The 20,316-nt window shown below is 43.1% G+C and overlaps 1 protein-coding gene across 3 annotated transcripts in view; it reads right to left on the reverse strand.

The window, feature by feature from the left end:
- Positions 1-20,316, reverse strand: part of PCGF5 (polycomb group ring finger 5) — an 86,202-nt gene that overhangs the window by 26,483 nt on the left and 39,403 nt on the right. For 2 of the 3 annotated variants that reach the window (XM_083149025.1, XM_083149022.1), the window contains exons 2-5: positions 18,755-19,067; positions 12,351-12,447; positions 6,217-6,272; positions 6,059-6,118 (exon numbers count right to left, since the gene is read on the reverse strand). In XM_083149025.1, the coding sequence (XP_083005151.1) occupies positions 6,059-6,118; positions 6,217-6,272; positions 12,351-12,447; positions 18,755-18,866 (325 nt within the window). In that variant the 5' untranslated portion in view covers positions 18,867-19,067. The remainder of the gene's footprint in view (positions 1-6,058; positions 6,119-6,216; positions 6,273-12,350; positions 12,448-18,754; positions 19,068-20,316) is intronic. The other variant, XM_083149024.1, reaches the window with a different exon arrangement.

The raw sequence follows: 20,316 nt of genomic DNA on the forward strand, positions 1-20,316 counted from the left end.
CACAAGCCCAGGGAGTGGAGGTCAGCCACACACACATGGGGAGTGGAGGAGGAGAGCCGCGCACTGCACACGGGGAGTGAAGGAGGGGAGCCGCGCACCGCACACACAGGGAGTGGAGGAGGAAACGAGGAGGGGAGCCGAACACACAGTGAGTGGAACCAAACGCATGGAACCCCACTGTTGGCAGCTGCTGTCAGGGCTGGGAATGGGTGGGGTGGCCTGCAGAGGGAGATGTCAGGGTATTTGTACATTGAGTAACACAGGCTGAGTGTGACTGCCCCTCTGCTCACCATTCCCTCACCCAGCCGTCTGTCTGTCTATGCCCCTTCATCTGTCTGTCGAGGCAATGCCCATCAGACAACCTGTCTGTCTAACTATGCCTCTTTCCATCTGTTTATGAGCACCACATAGTGTTCTGTCCATCCCCCCATCCATCTGCCTGCCCATCTATGCACCCATATGGTGCTCCGTCTCTCTGTCTATGCCGCCCCATCCACTGCTGTAGTCAGGTAGTGTCTGTCCTGCTTATTACATCCTCCCTCTCTCTCACTATCTCTCTTCCACTGACACCGTCTCCCTCTCTTTCTATATCTCTCCCCCTTTAGCACCCTGTCTCCACCTGTCTCTCCTACTTTCTCTCCAACACTCTCTTGCTTCCCTCTTTCTCTCTCCCTCCCTCTCTAACCCTCTCTCACTCTCATACCCCTCCCTCTCTTGTATTGTAGTGACAATGGTTGGGGGGGGGGGGGGGGGGGGGGACCTTTCTAGATTTTGCTATGAGGCCCACAAAGTTCTAGCTAGACCCTTGCTGACAGGACCAAAGCCAATCAAGCAGTGGCGCTACATTTAAAATGGACTTAGGCTGGGGCAGCCAATCATCATTGGGGGGCTGACAGCCAGGGACAGAATATGCTTGCTGCTGTCCGGAATTTATATTGCCGCCCATTTAATATGCCAGACGATCTAAGTGGGACTGACAGCCCCCACAACAGTTAACCTACATTATCGTGACCTGCAGGTAAATTACAGTACATGCTTCATTCCTCATAATCACACCTGTTAGCGTCCCATCAGCAACAGCCCCCATATAAATATGGAGCTGGGACCTGTGCACAGGTAGCAATTGAAGGGAACTGTCAGCACTGGACTTGCTACTCCAAGCCAGGAGTCAGACCGACAGAAGTGGACACCAACCCCAGGGATACCTCAAGGAATAGACAGCTAGGGACTTCCTTATCTCTCCCCCTGCATGCCTCTCTCCTGTTCTCTCCCTGTCTATCTCCTCTGTGTGCCTCTCACCTGCTCTCTCCCTGACAGGGCAGACCCAACCGTTACGCTGCCAGGATAGATGCCTCATGCCGGGCTGCAAAACATAGCGAGCATTATTGTAAGGGGCACTATTGGGGGCATTATATGTAATGGACACTACTGGCGGCATTGTGTAAGGGGCAATAATTGGGGTATTAACCTTATAAGGACTGTGGGGAATTACATGTAGCATAATGAGTAATGCGCATTACGGTGTGTGAATGTGTAATTAGCATTACAGTGTACGGCATAATGTGTATTGGGCTTTAGATTTGAAGAAAAAAAAAAAAACCACTATGCATTTTTCTGTGTGTGTTTGGGGGGCCCAGACTATATTTTTGCACCTGGGCCCATAACTCTCTTGTTCCGCCTCTGGTTTAAAAGGTAATGGAGAAAGACCTAATTAGAGTATGAAAACTAGTACTGGCAGGGCAAATTTGTGGCCAATACTTCTAAACTCTCAAAAAATTTATGAATCCAATGTGGCACCAAATAAAACACTTGAACATTTGCTAGCTATGCCACGTCTACTTAGATAATAATAACTGCGACACTTAGTTTAGATGCAAATATAATAACTTCATGCTTGTAAGCAGTGCGTTTTTACAGCTCTACATAATGACAAAGTACTGAGGCCGCCTACTAAACAACTGGTGTTATTTCTCTAAAAGAGAAACATTCTTGTGCTGATATTTTCAACATTTTACTTATAAATAAGTAAATATTTCCAAAGTGGCATGAAAATAGTATATAATTAAGCTGCAGAGTACGAGCAATGCTTTACAGAGTAAGAAATAAACCAAGGAAGCATATGATGTTTGTGATTGCTAAGCACAATGTAGCACAAAGCGGATACGGTCATTGGGTCACCACCAAATAGGTTGACAAGCATTAGGTCGACACCACTAGGTCGATATGCAAATAAGTCGACACGAGTTTAGGTCGACATACATTAAGATCGACAAGATTTTATGTCGACATGGGTTAGGTTGACAGGGTCATCAGGTCGACATGGTTTTTTTTTTTTTTACTGTTCTTGAGCCGACATGTGCTGACAGGCGGTATTTCATGCCCAACCATCCACTTGGGCGTGGTTGGAGAATAAAATAGTGTGCCGAGCGTAGCGAGGCACCGTGCCCAAAGCATGGCGAGCGCAGCGAAAGAGTTAGATTTGGGTGTTTTATTGTTTCTGTGCAGGGTAAATACTGGCTGCTTTATTTTTACACTGCAAATCTAACTCTCTCTGCACATGTTACATCTGCCCCACCTGCAGTGCACAAGGATTTGTCCATTAGAGAGTGATTGTGCCTTTCTGAGTGAATCAGAATAACCCCCTTAGACTCCATTGCACACATTGCACACAAGTGTCCCATATCAGTTTAATCAGTGCAGTTTCTTGAAGCGGTGTTGCAATATGTTGTGACTAAGATGCAAATTCTAGGGGAAAGATGGTTAGTGCAAGCAGAATAGCATGGGACCTAGTGCACCAAGAAGCAGTGGCGTAACTATAGTCCCGCAGCCCCCGCGGTGGCGGGGAGGAGCTAGGCAGGTGTGGGCGCCTGGGTGGTCTGCGGGACTATAGTTACCACCTGGTCCCGGCTCCCGACTCCTGCCCTCCACCTCCTTACCCCATTGCCGCCGGCGCCGCTGCCTCTAACCCGACACGCAGATCTGTGTCGGGTGACGGGCGGTCCCCGGCTCCGGCTGCAGTGCTAATATAATAAGAGACACTCGGAAAATGGCTGCCCCCATAATGCTGTATGGGGGCAGCCATTTTCCGAGTGTCTGTTATTATATTAGCACTGCAGCCGGAGACAGGGACCGCCCGTCACATGACACAGATCTGCGTGTCGGGTTAGAGGCAGCGGCGCCGGCGGCAATGGGGACGGGTAAGGAGGGGGTTAATATTTCGGGGGGGGGGGGGGGGGGCGCCCGAAATGTCCGGCGGGAGGGGGGCGCAAAAAAAGTAGTTACGCCTCTGCCAAGAAGGGCTGTTTGGTGCGAATGCAGCAACAAATCGATGAGGACACATCTGTAAGCCTGCAATGTAGATCTCAATGAAGCAAAAGCAAACAAGGAAGACATACATATGAACAAGCCCTTTTAAGTAAATGAAGAACATTCCATTTAGATTATCATAAACTAGTCTCAAACTGAATTAAAATACTGTAGTAGTTTTGCTCTCTCTATTGTCTAGTTCAGATTCATCCTCCATATATATGTGTTTTGTTTGTCCACATATTTCATAACTGTCCATAAATAATTTGGCCTGGTAAATGACCACCAATCAGTGGCCCCTCTGCACCGACTTTGAGAACCATTGCACCAGAGGGAACCGCTGCGCGTAATATAAATGCTTATCTATTGTGTTCCACATTTCATGTATCATAAAACTTCGGAAAATAATCAACAGAAAATAAAAAAATTTAAAAAAAAAACTTCTCCAGGAAATAGTGACTTCCTGAGGCTCCTACTTTATTACACTGTGTGATGTTAGAGAAGATCATGTTTAGTGTTCATTTCAGGAAGTAGATGCTTCCTGGTACAGCAAAACACAACCCAATATCTCCTAACTATAGTCATGCAGAAGACTATAACTTCCTTGCAATATTTCACATGTAAGAAGCCTAGGTCTTAGTCATTACTTGCTTCCGGTTGGTGGCAGGTGGGGTAAGACCATCAGCATATTATAGTTTCTATGGCTTGATAAGTTTATTTTTGGTGACCCTTGTTTCTGCTTATGACCCTAATTTCTGTCAGATCCCCTTCCTCCACAAGGTTTGTGAGTAAAATAAAAAAAAACTAGAAAGTTTAAATTTTACATTTCATGGGAGACATTAATTTATCCCCTGGTCCCAGTTTGAACAGGTGAGGTGTTTTTGGGTCTCCCCTCAGACTCCGAGTCCTGCTGCTGCTCCTAAAAAGTTCTTACCTGGATAAGACCTTTAGGATGCTTAGTGTGCCATGTTTTCTGTGTTGAGTGACCCTCCTTTTTTTTGCAATGTTAAAAATACCTACTCTTGCATTTAAGTTATTCTCTCGGACATGAAACCCTTCCCATTTTGGGCACCCATGTGAGACTTTGGCAATTTCCAAAACATCTTCTTGGGTAATCTGAAGCAATACAAGTCTTGTCTGCTTCTTTATCTCAGTATACTACAAATAATGCATCTTCTGATATCTACATGTCTGTCTATTGGTGTACTTCAAAAGCTGTCCTTCAGGTAATAATTTATAACCCAAAAAGATGTGCAGCTTCAACTCTCAGCCCTGGGAAGCCAGATTCAACAACACCCTCCAGCTATTAATCCCCTTGACATTGTAAGTCATTATTATTATTATTCATTACTATGAACTTAATCATTTACTCTCTGGCAATTTGAATCCCCACCCTTCATAGCAACCACTGCCTCCTTTATGAATAGCTTAAGGTGCGTACACATGGAACGATTTGATACAATTCACAAAAGATTGGTCTATGATCTTCCTAGATGCAGGAAAGATCATAGACCATCGTTAAAGAACGGCGGGTATGATTTGAAAGATTGGTCGTTCCCATTGATCTGGACGGGGCTTTAGACTTGCCATTTTTAAGTGCTGAAAATCTAACCTTCATGTGGCCCCAGATCTGGCTCTCACATTCCTACATTAGTACAGAATTTCTATTTCTAAATCTGAGCGTTACCTAGTGGGACAGATCTTGTTGTTGGCAATGGCTGCCTTATCACAAAGTTGTAAAACTCTTAAGGTGGCTATACACCGCTGTGATGTCTCGCAGAAGTGTATGTCCATCTGATCCCTCTTGAGCTACCTGGTCTTTTCACATGGGATGTATCAATGGGACCCCGTTTTCCACTGCCGTACGGAGGCCAAATCCGGAAATCATACAGGTAGCACATTTGATCACTGGATCTGAGCCGATCCACACATTGGTTGTCAAGAAACATCTTAATCGGACAGTTTTAATCCGGCCCATCAGCCCCTTACATCAAATTGAATGAAAACAGGCCAAATCGGACCTGTATATGGGGGCCTTAACTCTTCCTTTTCTGCTTAAAGACATCTGTAAGATAATTTTGTTTTTTTAAATGGAAACTTTTGAAGTCCGTTACTCTACTTTTCCATTTTCCCCTCCTATGAAATGGTTCTCATGGAATTGCTACATTAGGTATAGTGAGTAAGCTACTGCTCTTTTGCAGGCACTCTCTGGTTATTTCATTCCCTTATATGTCAGTTCTTTCACTCAATTCTTGATATTTATACGGTAACAATGTGTTTGCAACTATATGTTGTACTTTTATTTGTACTAGTCGCCTTATGTTATGTTTTTTCAAGAAAAATGATTAAAGTTAAAAATATAAAAACATAGGAGGGTATTCAATTATCTGCAGTAATTTACCACAGCTAATTGATATGCTGGGGGCGATTTCATTAGCCCTGATGCTAACACTTGTCCGGGATCATGCTTCGCATGCCACAAGCATGCAAAGTATTATCCCCAAACTACAGCCCCCAGAGCCGCGATAACATCTGGGATCTCAAAACTTATTCTGAATCCTATTATTGCCTGAAAACTGGACATTATTCTCCTGTAAAAAAGGGCTTTAAATGTATAGCCCAATAATGACCATTGGGTAAACATTGTACCCATTTTTTTATGGGAACAATTAATTGGGGCAATTTGAATACTCCCATAATCTTAATCAAATAGAGCAATCCTGTAAATTTAGCATTAAACTGCATCAAATACCTTCACCATTCTCTCTTGGGCGTTTCCTCTTCCAGAATTCAGATTCTCGCTGCTGTTCTTCTAACAGAAAAAAGAATGTAGACAGGTCATTAATTAACACTCAAAAGCTGCAGAGAAATAAATAAAAAAATTATAATAAAAAAAGAGACAACACATACCTTCTCGTAATCCTGGCACCAACTTAAATATGATTTCTTCCAAAGTATTATCTGGCCTTAAAATAAAAAAGGGGAAAAACTGTATATCACTGTTATGTAAATTTACACCACAACATACACCTTAAAGTATCTGTGTGCAGAAATCAAACACAGGATTGGTCGCTATGTATACACCTATAGGCTTTCATAGAGATTTGTCTGTGTGATTTCAGGGAATTTTTCAAAGATAAACATTCAATCTCCTAAGGCCCCAGCTCATTAGAATGTGAGACTGCATGCGATATCTTGGCAACTCCCTGGTGGATAGATCGCATGTGATCCCATTCAGTACCCCAGGATACTATGAACTTGATACTGGTTGACTCGCTAAGCAGCGTAACTTGGCTTCTTAGCGAGACATCTAATGCGAGCCACGCGCCGAGTGAGCGAATGCCCGCCCCCTGCCGCCGTGCAAATTTCCCCGCCACATTACGAATGGTGTCTAGCAGCCCTGCACATGCGCATATAAGAATATAAGCATGCTCAGAGCGCAAACATCGGACCCCGTTGCAGTGACATCTCCGGATTTGGGGAGTTATTCTGGTTCATTTGCTCCCCCGTGTGTTCGTACGGGGGAGTGATGTTTTTCATCTGTGCATGCGCAGATGCATTTCTGCGCATGTGCAGGCGGCCACGGCGAACAGGGTGTTTGCCGGGTGCATGTACCCAAGTGTGCAGGGGGGCATGGAGGGCCGGGTCATATGCATCTGGGTATGCCCAGCGTGTCATGTGTGTTCCCATGAGAACGCTGGGCATTCTCATGCAAATGCCCCAATGACACAGGTGCGGGGGTGGCCAACTGACATCGCCGGATGTCAGCTGCCCACCCACTTCCTCCCGAGCGTCCATGCATATGTAAGTGACTTGAGAGTCACTATTATATACGTGCACCTTCTCCATCGCCGACCATCAAACGATGTGGGTGGATCCCACTAGGCTGCTAATGGGTGTTACTGTGTAACATACATTCGCAGGCCCTGTGAGGGAAATCGTCCTGGAAAATCGGCCAGGCTACCATTTGCTAGTCGGGGTTTGGTGGACTTGCATGGCTGCGAAGTTGCAGCCTTGCAAATCAACCAGAATAACCCCCTTGATCTGATGTGCACAGGAACGCACATCGGATCGAAATCACATATAAATTGCATATGATATGACATTTTTCATATGATTTATTGCACCGATGGGTATAAATCATGTAAAAAATTGGTCCAGATCACACTAGTATATGGGCCGCCTTAAGACCCTATATAGGGTGAAGGCCAGACATCTATTCAGTCAGTACCAAAGTGCAAGTTGCTATCAGTACAGTGGGTACACACCAGAATATGTAACATTGTTTTTCTAGCGTCGGCAAAGATACTGTATGGTAACCCATGTATAACATTAACATGAACAAATTGTGCACTTGTTCTAAACGTGCGCTGTCCAACACAGATGAACCCAATATTCTTTATTATTATTATTCATTATTTTTCACATTACATTTGTTCAAATATCGCTCTTGAAAAAAAGCCTTATGCATGGATTAATAATAATTACCAGCCTAATGTTATGATGACACAAAGTATACTGTACAATGTAAGTGCACAAGCTTATATGTAAGCGGTGCTGTCTGTTTTGAAAAACGTTTTGAAAGGAAACCTAGACCTGCAGGCTATTGCCATACAATCCTCCTAACCCACCCCATGGGTTACTCACTTTCACTTTATGTCAGTCCCGATTGCTTAATACAAGCCCTCTGTAAGCAAAGTTTTTTTTTGTTCTTTTTTATATTCAATTTTTATTAAAGCATTCAGCACACAAATCAATGTACATCACCCAATTCGTCTATAAGCAAAGTTTTATTAAATGCAGAGAAAGTTCTGATACACAGGTCCTGGAAGCAAGACAGTAACTGAAGCTTTCCCTTGTAAGGCACCTAAAGGCATTACACTTAAATATTTTATACAAAAATTTTCTTTTAATATTCCTTAACATGCTAGTATAAAAAAAACTCTCACTTTTTGATTCTCACACCTTACTTCATTTGGTCTTGTTAGATAACGTTGGACACTTCTTACAAGTACTGAAAGTTTGCAGTTCCCACCCAATTCAGCTTCACGATCATCTATCCATACAGTATATATAACTAATTATTCATTTAGAAGGAGAATAGTTTGTAGGCTTGTAAGCAGGGCCCTCTTACCTAGATGTCTCATCTGGCACAATGTAAATAATAATTATAATCATTATAGTAACTAAAGGTATATAAACTAACTCCCATGGACAAATGTAAAGGCTTCCCACAATGGATTTAGACATTCATTTTTTTAGTCAATTTTATGGGGGGGGGAAATAATTTGGTTTATTTACTAAATAAAAGCAAAATACATTGTGCCCTCCAGTGGTTTCCTCTTTTTTAATCAAGGTTTCCTTTTTTTAATCAAATATTAAGCTTTAAGGCCAATGAGAACCAGAAAGGTGATATACAGTAAGTGATCATTTCTAACCGTTAATACTGATTTTCTGTTTCATTCTTGTGCAATATGTGCAAGAGTCCCGTGTTTTCTCTCACGGAGTCCCGTGTTCCCTCTCCCAGAGTCCCGTGTTCCCTCTCCCAGAGTCCCGTGTTCCCTCTCCCAGAGTCCCGCGTTCCCTCTCCCAGAGTCCCGCGTTTCCTCGTCCAGACTCCCGTGTTTCCTCGCTCAGACTCCTGCGTTTCCTCTCCCAGAGTCCCGCGTTCCCTCTCCCAGAGTCCCGCGTTTCCTCGTCCAGACTCCCGCGTTTCCTCTCCCAGAGTCCCGCGCTCCCTCGCCCAGAGTCCCGCGTTCCCTCGCCCAGAGTCCCGCGTTCCCTCGCCCAGAGTCCCGCGTTCCCTCTCCCAGAGTCCCGCGTTCCCTCTCCCAGAGTCCCGCGTTCCCTCTCCCAGAGTCCCGCGTTCCCTCTCCTAGAGTCCCGCGTTCCCTCTCCCAGAGTCCCGTGTTTCCTTGCCCAGATTCCCGTGTTCCCTCTCCCATAGAAATTATTTTATTATGTGAAGTGTATAAGAATAAAACCTGGCTCCTTCTCTCTACTTTTTCCTATTCTATAGATGTTTTTCTTTATTCCTGTTTACTACCGGCTGTTTTCTGCAATTGAAGCGCACTAAAAAAAGGTTGCACTACAAACAAATATTACAAAAGAACACAACAGTAGGCTAAGCAATTAAGTATTCTAGGAACACATATACAACTTTTCACATTTATTAAATCTGGCTATTTCAACTGCCCAGGCATTATTTTTTTGTTTTCTCAGTCTATTAATAGCAAATTAACAGACAATTCATTTAACGTTAAGGAGTTGCTCAATGCAGTTTGAATTTATTTACTTTAGAGATGAGCAAAGCTGATGCAAAATGTATGGCATATGATACCATTCCGCTGATGTGCAAGGTTCCGGTGATATGATATTGGTATTCCATGTAATGGCCTCCTGTACTGTAAATGTTGTATAGCATTTATTTTGTCAAATGGAACACTGACAGTAGCCATTCATTCTGCTTTAGAGTTCATTTTAGAACTGTATGGAACAAAAATTAGTATTTATGACTAAAAGTACAAGTCCAGAATGAGGTTAATTAGGTATACTAAAAATGTCACTTGAACCCTCAATCAGATCACGTTGGCTTCTTAATGCACAAAATACCAATGTTCAGTACTTTTTGCGCATGCAGGACACTACAATGGGTGTAGGAAGCAAACCGGCATCAGACGAGTGACTGTCTGATAATGATGTCAATGATTGACCACCTGATGATGTTTTGGAGGTGAGCCGAGGTGACAATTACCTTTGTGAAAACAGAGGTGTGTTGCTGCCACTTAGGGGGAGGGAAAAGGCCAGGTATCTCCATAGATGGACGGAGGTCTTCTGGCCCCTGTGATGGGCGGGAAGAGTGTCCTCATGGGTGTCGCAAGCTGCCCCATGGTGAAAGTCAGTGATCTGATGCTGCAAGCAGGTCAGGTCAGTACTGCAGTACGAAGCATCTACTTGTAATAAAATGTCTCCTGCTGCATTAATATATAGAGATATTCCAAGGAAGCAGCTGCCCACATCTGAACTAGCCCCTTGATCAAGATCTCATACATCCATCCTACCTTAAGTATGTTTAATACATTATCAATGGAATGCACCCAGGCAATTAACCTTCACTGCAAAGGGTGTGGTATGGGACTCCGACAGTCGGGATCCCGACAGTCATTATCCCAACGTTGGGATCCCGACGTCGGGTAAATGACTATCGGGAACCCGTCCGGCACCCACTGCAAAGGCATAGTCAGAATAAGGGCATAGCAAAAATGTAAGAGGGACTTGACTCAATGCTACTAGAGAGACACCTTTATATAGAAGTTATTAACTTTATTCCACTTAATAGTGCCCTAATTAACATTATGTCACATTGTAGGGCTGCCAGTACAAAGTATGCAACACATTAACTCTAATTCACATTATGATATTCAGTGTCCCAAATTCATATTATGCCACATTAGTGCCTTCACTTTCAACTCTGTCACATTACAGTGACCCAGTTCATTTATGTAACATTATAATGCCTTCCAGTTCATGTTATACCACATAATAACGAGCACCTCTAGAGCCGAAACGAGATATTTGTAGTCCTCAAGGCAAAAGTTGTAAGTGCCCCCATTTACCAGCCGATAGTAAAAAATACAACACATGTGACTTCGACAGGGAAGGCAGAACCCTTTCAACTGTGGGCCATATAGCAGCTGCACCCCCTGCACCTATGGTAGCTATGTTCTTACATCGCTGGCACTTAATTTTTCACATTACGTCATTATTATATATATATATATATAGTAACATACATAGTAACATAGTAATTAAGGATGAAAAAAGATGGTAGTCCATCAAGTTCAACCTATCTGACTTGTAACTAATGACTTGAGTAAATCATATCTATAGGATTCCCTTAGTGGCCAAAAATGCATCCAGTTTTGATCTAAATTCATTAGCAGTAGTTGCTATAATCACCCCCGTCGGCAATGAGTTCCAGAATTTTACTGCTCTAATGGTGAAGAATCCTCTTCTTAATTCAGTACGGAATTTATTTTCCTCGAGCCTCAGTACATGCCGCATGTCCTAAGTATAGGCCTGTTAGTGAACAATTCATCTCCCAGTTCAATATGATTCCCAATCCTGTATTTGAACATACTAATCATATCACTTCTCAACCTCCGTTTCTTCAGTGAAAACATATTCAGCCTGGTTATCCTATCTTTGTATTCTAGTGATTCCGAGACCTTTTACTAGCTTCGTTGCCCTTCTCTGTACCTGTTCCAATCCATTTATGTTCTTTTTAAGTTGCGGTGCCCAGAACTGAACACAGTGTGGTCTCACCAAAAGCCTTGTAAAAGGCACTATCACATTGGTATCCCTTGAATCCATTCCTTTTTAAATGCATGTCAGTGTCCGGTTTTCTTTTGCTGATCCACTGAGCACTTATGGTTTAGAATTTGGACTATAGGCTCCAGTTGGGCAGAGTTCAGAAGGTGTTGACAAGTTTCTTCCAATAATTGAACCCATATCCTCAACGCTGTATGTATGTATGTATGTATGTATGTATGTATGCATGCATATTATTTTATTAAAATGTCCAGTTGGGACACCAGTCATCAACTTTCAAGGCTTAATCCTGATTCATATCCAGAAGTAACCTCTATGGTCTCGCAACTGGTGGTAACAGGCAATCTCTGCGGTAATGCAGGGAGTCATGACTGTATTTGTTGCAAATTTCAGCTCGCAACTGCGATCTCATACTCATAAAACACGACCCCAGGGAGTCACATCAGCGTCACGGTTGCGAAAGCGTATACAGTTGTTGAGCATGTTGCAATGACTTCAGTGGGGTCTCTGTGTACTTGTGGGTAGCTGCAACACTGGCGATCCCTGCTATATCAGCATTGCACCCGCATCTGAATCAAGCTCAAGATGTGAAAGCAGTGGCAGACTGCATTTAATGTCATAGTAATGTAGCAATACCAGAGATAAAACACTTTTGACACACTTTTAAAATCGTAATTTACAAATTCCCAATAGCACATCTCATCTTAGGTTACCTTAGCATTTCTAAAGGATTGGTTTCATGCACTTGGATTCCACATTTCGGACAATCGTTGCTCTCTTCAAAATGTTGGACAATGCAACTCTTGCAAACTTTGGGATGAAAAAAATAATAGAATATATTTTCTCAATTGTATAAATCTTAGGTTTTCAAATCATAAACGACCACAGACTGTACATCACCTTTTAAAGGATAATTCCCTTCTCAAAATAAATATATCAAACTGCACTCCTATTACACTACCTAGGGATGGGACTCTTGAACACAATAAATACTGATTGCTAATGGACAAAACCATGTGCACTGCAGGGGGGCAGATGTAACATGTGCAGAGAGAGTTAGATTTGGGAGAGTTATTTTGTTTCTGTGCAGTGTAAATACTGGCTGCTTTATTTTTTTTACACTGCAATATAGAAATCAGTTTAAAGTACACCCCACCCAAATCTAATTCTCTCTGCACGTTACATGGTTTTTTTCCATTAGCGAACCAAATGTCCTTCGCAATCCAACCTGAATCACCCCCTATGTGTAAGTGTGAGTTAGACAGAGGCAGACTGCAGTCAACTGTCAAACACTGCTGGGAGTTAACCAATGCCAATGCTATACAGATGTGTCCTCTTACATACAGAGGTATGTTTGCTAAAGCTTTTAAAAATGAAAAGAGGTGATGTTGCCCATACCAATCACATTCTATAATTTTCTAGGGTGCAATAGAGAAATGACAGACAGAATCTGATTGGTTGTTATGGGCAACATCACCTCTTTCCATTTTTAGAAGCTACAGTAAATTTAACCAATAGTGTCCATATGACATCATCATGCTGCATCATGCTGTATCACAACTTGGTGTACTAAGTTGCACCATGCCATATTGAGTTGCATTGTAGCATACGGAGATGCCAGAAAAGCTGGCGAATGGAATACAACTTTGTGTCCACCAGATGTCACTTTTCCTAACCTGCACTGCACATGTGTCAAATTCAGTTTCTGTGGTACCGCACGCTAGTTGGCTGACAGAACCAGGTGAGAGCAGTCATACAGAATACTATAGTAAAATGTGTCTCATGGTTTGAGAGTTGAAGTTTTATGTTTCTGAAGACCAGGGAAGGGGGACTGACCATAATCAAGGACTTGGGGCCAGATGTATCAAGCTTCAAAAAGTGATAAAATGGAGAGTGATAAACAACCAGCCAATCAACTCCTATCTGCCATGTTACAGGCTGGGTTTGAAAAAATACCAGATAGCAGCTGATTGGCTGGTTGATTGTGCTATATGGCCGTCTGTCTATACTGTATAGTAATGTGAGTGTGCTTGAGTGTATAATGAAGGGTTCAATCATACAGTGTGAGTCCTTTTATTTTATTTTTATATTTTCTTTATAATGGTAATACAAATGCCAGTTGCCAGCGATTGTCCTCACTTGCAGTTCTCCAAGTGACAATATGCCAGGGCACGCTGGCTGTGATCTGTATTATCCCAGTGAGACCAATAATACAGAATGACTCCTTAATTGACACTATCAATACCAGAGGGGTCTTACATCATTTTATATCTCCAAAGATACATGTACAGCATGTGAACAAACTTGTGTGATACGCCTCTCATGGCCCCCATCCACTAGTGAGATGTCTCTCAGCAATAAGTTGGATGCGTTTTTGTTGGACAGGATCTTCCCTGGAGGGCTTTCATTGCGTTTTGCTACTGCGTGGTTATTTTACATAATCTACATGCAATCTATCCTACTGTGATCTTTAATACCATATATAAACTTTCCTACAAGTAATCGTATCGCAGGTGTACAAGTGCACTGCGATGGGCATCTATTCATATGCGATTGGAACAAATATTCATGGCAGCCTGTCAGATCTGCGATTGAGATGTGAGGCGCATGATATAGATATACATATATACAGGTCGAGTATCCCCTATCCGAAATGCTCGGGACCACGAGCATTCCGGATAGGGGAATTTTTCGGTTTTTGGAATAATTTTTTTAAGGCATACTTACCTGTCCCCTGATGGTGTCTGGTGGTCCCTCGGCGTCCACGCAGTCCCCGGGCGTCCACAGCAGGCCTCCGGCATCTTCTCTGGGTCTCCAGCGGTCCCAGAAATGCATTGCGCGGGTGTGCGCGCGCACCGGTGACGTCACCGGCGCACGTGCGCACACTCGCGCAATGGATTCCTGGGACCGCTGGAGACCCTGGAGAAGATGCCGGAGGCCTGCTGTGGACGCCCTGGGACTTGGTAAGTATGAAAAAAGGGTTAGGGAAAAAATAATAAAAAATTATTCGAATGATTCCAAAAACCACGTTTTTTGGAATAATTCGGATAATGGATGCCAGGATACGGGATACTCGACCTGTATATGCAAATCTTAATAAAAATGTTCTTACAGATCAAAGCACATTTCAAAAATGAGTTGGTAAAGAAGTCTGCTTCGGACTACAACACCCTCTCTTATAATATTATAACTGTAGAGTCCCTTTATTTGAAACGGTCCCTACTTACTGGATATGGATAGAATGTTGTCAGCTTTAGATGGCTCTTCTAGCAGATAGGAGTTTATCTGCACACATGTACTAGATCAGTGTTGTCAAACTCATGGCCCTCCAGTTATAGTGGAACTACAAGTCCCAGCATGCCCTGTCACAGTTTTAGAAATCCATTATATATGTCAGGGCATGTTGGGACGTGTGGTTCAACAACAGCTGGAGGGCCATGACACCACTGCACTCGATCAATAAAACAATTCTGTAAAGGCCCCCACACACAGCACAATTTTCAGGCATTTTCTGAGCGATTTTACTAAATCGCTCAGAAAATGCCTGAAAATACATGTAAATCGCTGTGTATATAGCCCACACAGCGATTTACATGCGCGCACCTGCCGTTCTGAATCTGCCCAAGATTCAGAACGGACGGGCTGTACAATTCAGAGCAGTCGCTCAGAAAGCTCCTGCTCATCTCCCGCATGTGTGGCCGCGGGCAGATGAGCAGGGCTGTTCTGAGCAACTGAAGCCCTGCTGGACGCCGCCCGCATGGCACCGCAGCTGCACGCACCTGAGGATGCCGGACACCGCCGCAGACACTGGACATTGCCGGAGACTGCCAGACACCGTCGCCGAGCTGATAACGTCACACCGCCGGAGACCGCCGCCCCTCCGCGATGATGGACTCCCTAGATGGTAAGTATTTTTTTTTTCCTGCATAGCTATGCTGCCTGCTCGGCATATCATGTGCTGAATGAGCCCCCTCCCTGGCAATTACTGAATAAAGCACCTGCTTCAGTCCTTACTGCTGGCATATGAGAAAATATATGCTGGGCAATGTGAGGGGTTTGCTGTAGAGTTACCTCAGTATCATGCAGGAGAAAGGTGCTTTATATTTACAGCATTGTAAATGGTCTATGCTGTCTGGTGATTTCATATAGCATTTTATTGAATTGTAACAACACCAGACCCCCCCCCCCAAAAAAAATTGTCTGCACCAAAAGATTTGTAGTTAGTTGTGCATCTCTCTACATGCTACAGCTAGAATTGGCCATTTATAAATGAGAAAGAGGACGAAAAAAAAAAATCAAACTTCCTGTCAATCAATGATTCATTTATAATGCTATGACTTTATAATGCTAACATAAAATAAGTTATTTTTTTGTACATTTGCAATTCCAGCGCACAGTTTCCCCCCCTTCCCTGCCAAAGCAGAGGTACATATTCCGTCACTTTCCTCTCAGGGTGGCATGAGACCATTAACATCGTGTGCACAGGCATCACCAGGCAGCGTAGACAATTACAATGCTGTAAATATAAAGCACCCTTCTCCTGCATGATACTGAGGTTATTGCAGTTTGATGGCATGTGCGGCTGTGACAGTCGTGACAGATTTGAAATCTCCCGTGCTGAATCTCCCATTATTAGGGGGATATTCAATCTCCGGCGAGCACCTCCCATCGGGGAGATGCCCGCCGGGCCCTATTCAATGCTGGCTTCCCCGACAGCATTGAGCAGGGTATCTCGGCAGAACGAGCCCGACATCACTAGCTGTCAGGCTCGTTCTGCCGAGAACAGCCGGGAAGTGACGAGCTGCCGGCTGCAGCTCGCCTCTTCCTGGCCGCAACTCGCGGCCACGCCCCCTTTTCGCTCCCCGGCAGGCGGGACATTGAATCCCGCCTGCGTGTTCTCGGTCGAGCTGACCGAGAACGGGACTGGGTCACGGCGGTCGAGCAAGCTCGACTGCCGTGACCCTGACATTGAATACCCCCCTTAATCTCTGACACAAATCTCTCTGTATGTGGCTCATTGTCTGAAATGAGCCACAAGAGTGAAATCTCTTGTGCTGAATCTTCCGTTATGTATCTCTGGCACACATCTCTGCGTATGTAGGGCCCTTAAGTGTCAGAGCACCGTTCACAGGTTTTGGAAGGTATTCAATTGAAGGTGACAGCCACAAGGTGCTGGGGGTCTCCCTCCCCCAGCATAGTACATTTACACTCACACCTAATAGAGGTGCACAGGGATATCGGCATTTTGGGTTATTTTGTTGCTAACTGATGATAATCCTTAAGATTTTGACTTTTTACCATACAATTTGCTATGCGATTTCCTATTTGATTTACTATGCGATTTCCTATGTGCCTTAAGATTTGCTTAAGATTTTGACTAAGCGATTTTGACTTAACAACAGGATAACTGACAGGGCCCTGGAAATCGTATAGCACATCGCATCTTAAGCATATCGCAAGGCACATACGATGCATGCGATATGCTTGCGATTTGTGCTAGATAGAGTGTGCTGCCCACTCTATCTCCCCTCCGATCTCTCCTTAAACGGGAGCGCGCATCGGGCTAGGAAGCCCTTACAATGCATACAATCAGTATGCGATATGTATGCGATATGGCTTCCGATGTTGACGATATCGTCAACATCGGAAGCCATATCGAACCGTGTGTACACACTATTAGATGGACAAAACCATGTGCACTGCAGGGGGTCAGATGTAACTTGTGCAGATCTAATTAAATTTGGGTGGGGTTTTACTCCAAAGTGAGATCTATATTGCAGTGTTAAAATAAAGCAGCCAGTATTTACCCTGCAAAGAATCACCAAAAAATCACCAAATCTATTTCTATCTGCACATGTTACATCTGCCCCCCTGCAGTGCACATGGTTTTGTCCATCTAAAGGGCCGTACACACGTTTGGATTTTTGGCCATTTTCGATTCGATTTTGCTTATAGGAGCAAAATCAGATCGAATCCTGTAAGAAATCGTTTCGGTTTGTTGTTCCTTTCGATCTAAATTCGATTCGATGCGCGCTCCCGTTTTCGCCAAATCGAACAAAAAAATCCTCTATGCAGCCAAGGAAATCTCGAAAGGGATCTAGTAAATCGAATGTGTTTTTGTTGTTTTCGATTGGAATTCGATTCGATTTCGATTGAGCATTAGATATGAGTCATGCAGCCACTCCCCTGCCTACCATTTTGGTTTCTCACTTTTTTTAAAGAAGCTTGCAGATCGATGGGATATAGAAAGTAGAACGAAATCGAATCGATTGCACAAGTGCAAATCGAATTTCACATCGAAGGAAAAATCGAAAGGTGGTGGAGGGGGGGGAATCGAAATCGGATCTACATCGAATCGAAATCGATTCGAAGTCGATGCGTGTGTACGGCCCTTAAGAAGGATTTTGTCAGAAAGAGTGAACTAGAATAAGGCCCATAGTATTGGCTTTAAAATGTAAAACAAACTATGATTCATATTCTAAACATACTTCTGCTTTTTGAATACACATCTCATTGTGTTGACATTTCTGCTCTAAATTCTTATTTATTTATTTTTAGAACTAAAGCCTGAAGACTTCTCAGCTGACATTTAATCATTATAATTGTGATATTTAGACTCTTTCCTTTTGTGTATTTTGGAATTAATTATAATAAACAACAAGAGTAGAATAATGCACTGCATTAAATACAGGATCTTTTTTTATCATTTTAAATTACAACCTATAACATGACAGTTAGGGGCTGATTCACTGGACATTTATCACTCTTTTTCACCCTCATGTTCTTCTCTCTTTAAGGCTTAATACATCTGCCCCTCTGAGAGATTGCTGCTTATATTAGATCACTTTCGAATGAACTACAATAACCCCCATTTTAACAGGCATATCAATACACAGAAGAAACACAAGTCAGAAAAAAAAAATCAAATAAAATGGACTGTGCCAATACAGCTGAGGGATGTACCCTAAACATGAGGCCAATCATGATGAATAAGGAGCTACAGTACAGAGATACATTCCAATTGGTTCATGACAATTTATTCAGTATTGTAAAAAAAATATATATATATATATATTTTATTAGTTTTACAAGGATGTTGCCTGTCAGCAATACTCACATGTATGGAGGCACTCTGTGACTGTGGTTGGCTTGATAAGATATCCTTTGCAGATATAACAAGTAATGTAAGCATTGAATTCTTTTACAATGCACTTTCTTTGGGCTGCCATTGACAAGATGCCTACAGACAAATGATCCCTGGTCACAGGCAGAGACCGGAGGATGGACCAGGATTTAGAGGACGTCAAATTATTTCCAAATTTCTCACATTTTTATCAACGTGATGAATGTCCTCAAGCTGAACCTTAATAACGCTCATTGCTTCAGTTTGCCTTTGGCTGTTTAATATGTGTTATTCCTCCAGGCTCCTGCTAAGTAAGAGAACAAGGATTAATTCCACTGCACAAAACAGGTGATGGTCAAGAAAGCCTAATAAAAAAAATTGAGACGAATACATTGTTTTATAAATAAAGTTAGCAATAAAATAAACATACAAATATATTGATGTGTTTGTTTCAGTTTAAGATGCGTTATATACAGTAATGCTTCTTTCCTTCACAGTCCAAATAAAGGTTTACTAAAAAAACAGATTTCTAGCTGTACTGTTCCTTGTTTACTTAAATAAAATACAATACACAGATGATTTGCTTAAATAAGAAAGCATTGTTAGCCCAATTGTGAAATACAGCAGAACTGTTAAGCCGTGTACACAAGGGGGCGATTTCAGCTGAGCGACCATATTGCCAGTGATTTAATTTGCTGTGGGAGATAAATCGCCGGGAGCGTGCTCCCGTGGCCATCCCTTCATGGTCGCTGGTCGCAGTAGCATGCTCCTCCAATTATGGCTAAAAATGACTGGTCGCTGGTGCACAATGCACTGTGCACCAGCGATTTCTAGTCAAAATGAGGTAGAGACAGAATGAGACAGAATAGCTTGCAATTTTCAGCCAAAATCGCTGGTCACTGATGAAAACGGTACACTGAGCAATATATTGCTGAGCGATTTTAAGCCAAAATCGCTCAGCAACCAAATAGCACTGTGTATACACAGCTTTACTTTTTACATATCACAGACAATTGACATCAGGCATTTAGAGTTAAAAAAGAATCATTTATACACTGAGCACAGTAATGCTTAGTTTGAGAGGGCATCCCAGGAAATCGGAGATAATAGCTCTGATTAACTTTAGATTTTGTCAATTATTTTGCAGCTACTGATTGACTAACAAAAACTTTTCAGCAGTGGCAGAGCTGCCACCATGGCGGGAGCTATGATGGCTCTGGGTCCAGGAGGAGAAAGGAGAGTGTCAACCAAGAGTCCCAGGGGAGGGGGGTGAGCGTATAATCGGGGCAACACTTGAATCGGGTGGCATCTAGTGGACGCCAGCGAACACAGCACTTGAATTCCCCTCTTGAGGTGAGGAGATGAGTTCGCCTTGTATTACATAGAATGTTTTTTCTTTACTTTTAGAACAGATCACACAGCTCCGCCCAATGAGACACAGAAAGGGTTTCCCCCCCCAGGCAGCAAATGTTCAGTGGTATGACTGGAAATTTTCTGGGCTGAGCTGTGCTGTTCTGCTGGTGCTGGTTACCCAGGAAGATTTCCGTGCATGCCAC

The sequence above is a fragment of the Crinia signifera genome, chromosome 6, assembly GCF_055691185.1.
Source record: "Crinia signifera chromosome 6, ASM5569118v1, whole genome shotgun sequence".
In the NCBI taxonomy this organism is placed as follows: domain Eukaryota; kingdom Metazoa; phylum Chordata; class Amphibia; order Anura; family Myobatrachidae; genus Crinia; species Crinia signifera.